The sequence below is a fragment of the Musa acuminata genome, chromosome BXJ1-6, assembly GCF_036884655.1.
Source record: "Musa acuminata AAA Group cultivar baxijiao chromosome BXJ1-6, Cavendish_Baxijiao_AAA, whole genome shotgun sequence".
NCBI lineage: Eukaryota > Viridiplantae > Streptophyta > Magnoliopsida > Zingiberales > Musaceae > Musa > Musa acuminata.
The window spans coordinates 36,547,215-36,553,894 of NC_088332.1; the positions used below are offsets into that span (position 1 = coordinate 36,547,215).

General features: G+C 33.6%; 1 protein-coding gene across 1 annotated transcript; it reads right to left on the minus strand.

The window, feature by feature from the left end:
- Positions 1-2,675: 2,675 nt before the first annotated feature.
- LOC103988847 (lecithin-cholesterol acyltransferase-like 1) lies at positions 2,676-4,604 on the minus strand. The gene is made up of 2 exons (XM_009407505.3): positions 4,206-4,604; positions 2,676-3,743 (listed from the first exon to the last, which is right to left on the minus strand). Exons 1-2 carry the CDS (start codon positions 4,517-4,519, stop codon positions 2,852-2,854), a joined length of 1,206 nt encoding a protein of 401 aa, XP_009405780.2. The 5' UTR covers positions 4,520-4,604; the 3' UTR covers positions 2,676-2,851.
- Positions 4,605-6,680: the final 2,076 nt, after the last annotated feature.

Here is a 6,680-nt window from a genome sequence, read left to right on the forward strand (position 1 = left end):
ATATGAATGAGACATCTTATCTTATGTTATTGATATTAAGATATTCAGGGATAGATCTCAAATATTGTTAAGTCTATCTCAGAAAAGATATATTTAGAGATTTAGTATATAGCTTTGTTCAACAAATGATAAAAAAAATTCAGTTAAAATAAATATTTTTAAAATAACTTTAAAAAATATATAAATTTTTTTTCCTTATGTATGTGCAATTGAAAGTTTATTACATGCTTAAGCCTATAACAAATCAAATATTAGTTTTATACTTAATATATTAAGTATATATTAGAGTTATCGAAGATTAAACATTAAAAAGCTAGTAATAAGATATTTAGAAAAGATGAAAGATTATATACTCACATATATAAAATTATATTAGCTTGAAATGATGGTAATTTCATATAATTTTATAAATTATCTCGATAGCAAAAAATTCACTTTATGTCTTATAATTATTAGTTGAAGGGGCAATTTATTAGAAAAAAATATAAAATAATGTATTACTACATTATCAATAATAAAGGCTAATTTTGTGGTATTCTTTGAGGTCACTAATCAAACTTTATTAGTGTAAAATTTTATCTCAGGACTTGGTATGGTTAGACTCAATTAAATCCCTGAAAATACTTTGTGACATATCACAGTAGTTTTCTTTTTTAAGAATAGCATGTACTTTAGCAGTTTTATACATTATAGTATAAAGTACTTAATGATTGAAGGAGGAGTTCATAAACAATTAATGTCAATTAAAAACTTAATTTCATTATATTGATTGTTGATCCATTCACTAACACCTTATAATATAAAGTGTTTAAAAGAATATGTTCTTATTATTGGGTTTTTGAGCAATTCATAAAAGATATGTGATAGATGTTTGACTAGATATTATAATTGATATTCTTTTTTATGTAATTAAAGTTATTTATTTCTATTATCCTATTCACTTTTATATATATATTATGGTTGAATATGATAATAGGATTATCTTCACAAGATAAATTATAAGAATCATTTTGGACTATATTAGGAAGCACGATAGTATTGTGATACATAAAATAAAGTATAATATTGATGACATACAATCATTATGACTCACATTAATAGTCATACTTAACATTATATTATTATGTTTATTAGATTTATTAGCCTGTTTTATAAAATTCGTGTGTATGAGTAAAATATTTTTTTTTAAGTTTTAGAATATAATTAAATAAAATTATTTTAAAATAAATTTTGATTTTATTTTTTATATCTTACTAATTACTAGATCAAGTGAAAGAATATTATGTATAATATATATATATATATATATATGTATATGTATATATATATATATATATGTGTATATATATATATATGTGTATATATATATATATATGTGTGTATATATATATATATGTGTATATATATATATATGTGTATATATATATATATGTGTATATATATATATATATGTGTATATATATATATATGTGTATATATATATATATGTGTATATATATATATATATATGATTAGATTTTGATTACGATTACCGATCAATAAAAAGGAAGTCTAATTATAGTAGTATTTCTTAGGAGATAGGCATCGATGAGAGGGACTCTTTTAATTACCATCTTATATCTTCTGTTCTTACCTATAAAAATGGATAAGACCTCCTAGGGATAAAGAATCAATTATTTAGATATTATAGATATTCTTTCATCTTCTCTTTTATCTCTAATTTATCGTTCGTATCGGTCTTATGAAAGTTAGAAAAGATAGGAAGAGAGAAAAAAGATAACCTCGATATGACGGTATACCAGTTTATTAGATAAAGATTTTTTGAATAGAGATGCATAACGTAAATTTGTACCATTTACAATAATTTTAGGTAGGTTTAAAATTATTTTTGTTATAATAGTCAAAATACTGTAATTAGCCAAAATATTGTACCTATCGAGAAAAGTACTATTAGGGTTGGTAAGAGGTATTTTGAATATTATTTAAAACATAAAATACTAATGATATTTGCTATTTTTACGTTAATGATTTGTCTATTCAATGTGTCTTTCCTTTTTTTTTTTTTTCTTGACAATAACTTTTCGAGGAAGGTTAGGTTTATTTTTACCGGTGGATTGAAATTGGAGTTGGAATGGAAATCATATCTTTTGTTGCTTCTAGCTGAGACCTTCTGTCCCGATTTTGAGTGTAGAGTTTGTGGAAATAGTTGTTATGATTGGTTTATTTATTGTTAGTTACAAAAACGATCATCGATCTATATTATAGAGACGACTTGATTTGATTCGGCTTTAAATCATGCATAGTAGGAATCGTCCTACAACACGAATTTCGAGATGATAATAAGGTTTAGATGAATATATGCACTCTCTCAAGAAAAGATTGTTATTAAGATACTGTGATTCCTCTAACGCTCAAATCAACTTATATATAGAGAAAGTGAAATTCTCAATATTAGAAATAGGAGAGAGAATATACGTTATGGTTGAAAGGATCCTTATTTGTATAGTTCAAGATATAATCTCTTGCTATTAGAAAAATAATTTCTAATCATTCATAATTTGTAGAATATATTCTTTTATGATTTGTGATGTCCATCTCATAAGCCTATTTTTGTTGGTTGATGTACATGTGCCGAGTTATGGTTGGATGATGAACATTGCCTGAACAATCAAAAGTTACTCTAACTAAAACATTAACAGTTCATGTAATTGATAGAAATAAAGACAGTTGAATGCATTATTCAAGTTTAACACTTGGAATAATTTTTCTAAGAGTTTCCAAACTTGGAAGCTTTCATTAAAAAATAATTCTAGAAGCACAAATATTTGTTATCCCTCAACAAGGATACAATTCATGCGGGCACAGAGTTGACATCCAACACTCGTCTTATTATTTCTGTTACGGCAAATTCTTGGGTGAGAATGCCAGCATGAGTAGCATTTGGGATTTTGATGACTTTGAGCTCTTGTTCTGGAGCATCAGACCACTCTGATTCAAGTGCCAATAAGCTTGCCAGATTCACCAACCCATCCCCATCACCAGAAACCACCTCAGGAGACTCGTCAAACTTTCCTTCACCATTGTAGAGAAATGTTTCAGGAGTGTCCACCCCAACCCCTATAATGCAAGTCACTGGAACTCCCGGCGCCGCCATCTCCTCTAGCAACGGCAATATACGAGATACATAAGGTTTTACGCCCTCTTGGAACCCAATTGCTTGCAGGAATTCTGCCATGTTGGTTGCTGAGTAGTTCCTGTCTCTCGTAACGACGAGTGGTCTGTTTCCAAATGTTTTAGGGAAAGGCAGAAGCCAAAGGTTGCTTTCTGTTCTCCTGAATTGTTCTCTCATTATTAAGGGGTCCACTAAAGGCATCCCTAGTGTATCTCCACTGATGAACGTGAACATTTCCGCAACGATGCCTCCCCACGGTGCGGACAGTGCTATGAAGTGCTTGATGAACTTTCGGCGCCACCATGAAGGATTGCGATTAAGGAGATGAAGGGTGAGCAATCCACCATAGCTGTGTGTTAAAATGATCACAGGTTTGTCTCCGTTCATCTTGCTGGCCTGCTCAACTAGCTCTCTAAGATCTCGAAGGTATTGAGTAGCCACCTTTGATGGATGACCTCCGCCGGCGAGGCTGTATCGGAAATCGTAAGGTGCTCCGAAAAGGTTGAGGCTGTCTTGGTACCCAATTTCTTCCAAGGACTTCACCAGGGTATCCATGCAAATAGAAGAATCCCTGGAAACTTGTCATAGTTAAAAGACTTGGCTTATCATGCAAAATTATGATCCTAAAGTAGATCAGACAACTCATTCAGAATGCATCTGCAATTACAGAACATATTTGGATGATTTGCAACCAGTGCTTCATTTCTTGGTCAGGAAGGACCCAGTTTATTTGGTCAACCTTGTGCCAGGCTAGGATAATTTGACTGGAGGCCAAAAAGTTCGAAAGAGTGACATATGCAAAAAAATCTAATAGAAATTGTCAATTTTATTGATTATTATGGTCATTTTCTTACTTGAAATCAAAGGAAAAATATAGCACCATGTTTACATATCCCAAATGTAAAATAGAAACAGTGCAAAAAGAAGATGAAGAAGAAAAGAAATAAAACAGAGGACTACATGATCCTGTAGATCAATCAGCGGCCCAAACCTTGAAAGAAAGAAGGAGGAAGGAGGGAGGGCTTTTGCTTACTTGCGGTCGGGATCGAGGAATCGTAACCCCTCGGTGGAGCCGAAGAAGGGGACGCGGGTTTCGACGCCGGGCACGTTGCGGAAGTCGTCGGCGTCGGGGTCGTAGAAGAGGCTCAGCTGGTGGGCGAAGCATCGCTGGGCAGCGGAATCCAGGAGGAGGGAGCGGTCCATCCAGATCCTGAACCAGCCAGCGGCTTGCGGAGCTTGGAGGGCGGGCAGGGGCGGGAGGTAATCCTCCGTCAGCCGGGCCTCGAGCTGGTTTCCGCTCAGGCCGGGGACCAAAACGAGGGGGTGGAGCTCATGACCGGCCGCCATGAGGAGGAGACGGTGAGTGTCGGTGAAGCACGGGAGGAGTGTTCCGTTGCTCCGCTGCTTTTATTGTCGCCGAATCATCTTTTTCTTGCTTTTTTTTTTCTTGTAAATCCGTTTAACAGTGAATATATTAGAAAAAGGAAAATATCAGATTTGCCTAACATAATCCTGAATATATCCTTAATTTGACCATCAGGCATCCACCTCAATCTCTCTCTCTCTCTCTCTCTCTCTCTTCTTATCCTCTATTGTTTTTTTTAGAAGATCATCCTTGAACAAAATTAAGGACCATTTAGTGCTGACTTTGATCTATCAATAAAATTTCTTACAAGTAAGATATTGTTATTTCCCAAAAGAAAACCTTGTAACCGATCAAAACTTCACTAAATGGTGTCCAATTTTGCCCATCTACTATGAGGAGGGTCATCGTGGTAATAAATCAAATACATTATGGATAAGAAATGCTCGAGCATTGAACATTGACATCGTTTTTAGAAGATCTTGTAACCAAAACTTGATAATTATCTAATTTCATCCATCTTATGCGGTGAAGGTCTTTGTGATGAGAGGTTTTTTGCATTACATAAATACTTCAAAAATGAGATAGTTATAACTAACCAAAATTGCATTACTAAAAACAAAATTAGTATTATATATATATATATGTGTGTGTGTTAACTGGTGTGGTTTTAACTTCTATATTTAAAAAAACATAGCATATAAGTTTCTTCCATCAAGTCTGAGTTACGGAACATGCTGACTCATAATAAATTATTAATATAATAATATATATAATTAAGTTTAAAAAAAATTAATTTTAACCCTTATAGTTTTGATCATGAACCACTTAAGCCCTTATATTTTGTTTGTGTCTAAAATAACACATACATCTTTAAAAATATAACATATTGTAGGGAAATTTAGGGGCGACATCACATGCGCAGTGGAAAAATAGAAAATAAAAACCTCAAATTTTTTAAAAAGATATTCGTCATCGTGCAAAGATTGGTGCGCAAAAACCCATGAAACTTAAATCCACGTATGAGATAGTTATGTTTTACCTAGGGAGATCATATATCCTTGAATCCTTACAGATCTATAGAAGAGGATGAAGGTGGTCAAGCACCCTCCTCTCTAGCGGTGATCCACATAGAAGAGCTGTGACAATACTCCTCAAATCATTGTCTAAATCTCCACACCTGCTCTCTCAAGAGGAGAAAGGAAGAGAAGAATAAGAGATGGTAACCAAGAAGTCTCTAACCTATGAGCCTTTGGTTCTCTTCTATCTATATGGGCCCCCTATCAACTTAACTCAGATGGATCTTACCCTATTGGGTATTGGATCTTCATCCAACTAGCCAAGCCTCTTAAATTAGTAGATCTCTATCCAATAATCACTCATTGGCTCTTATTGGATCTCATCTATAGAATCTAATAATTCTGGGGCTTATTAGATATCCAATAGGATAAAGGCTCCAGCGGATATCTCATATCCGAACCTCTATTCGTCGCAATGCCTATCATATGTGTGTGACCCTCTAGGCCCAATATTAAGCTAGTAATTAGTCATACCCGTCAGAACTCTTTTTGGCTCAGTGAATTATCTTCATAATAATTCACTCAACTCATCGATTGCAGATGTACTAGGCCATACGTCATTGTCCCTAGACAATTCAGGGGAATCCAATCCTTTGCATCATATTGCTATCAGACCCATACGGTTTCTACTCGAGTCTCGCTTTAATTGGATTCTTCCGGAGAACTCTTTCTCTCTCAATCCGAATGACCATGGCTAGGGATTTGTCTAAACAAAAACACACGAGATAATTCTCTCATGACACCAAAAGTAGATCCTCTATCGACACTCAATAGCCCTCGTAAGATTGATTGTCACTATCGATGACCGGTTGTGCTAGATCTGAAACTTTCAAACCTATAATTCTGGTATCAAAGAATGAAATACTTATACACGATATCCTTGGTGTCTCAAGTTTAAGGACCATGTACACCATACTAGTCATAGGTGCCCAGCAAGCCAATCGCATGAGTGATGATACGTATGACATGATATGCATTCTTTCTGCTTATTATATTATTTGATATTTTATCACTTTATATTATCTGTTGCGTAAATATATTGTGATATTCATAGATTTATGCAATG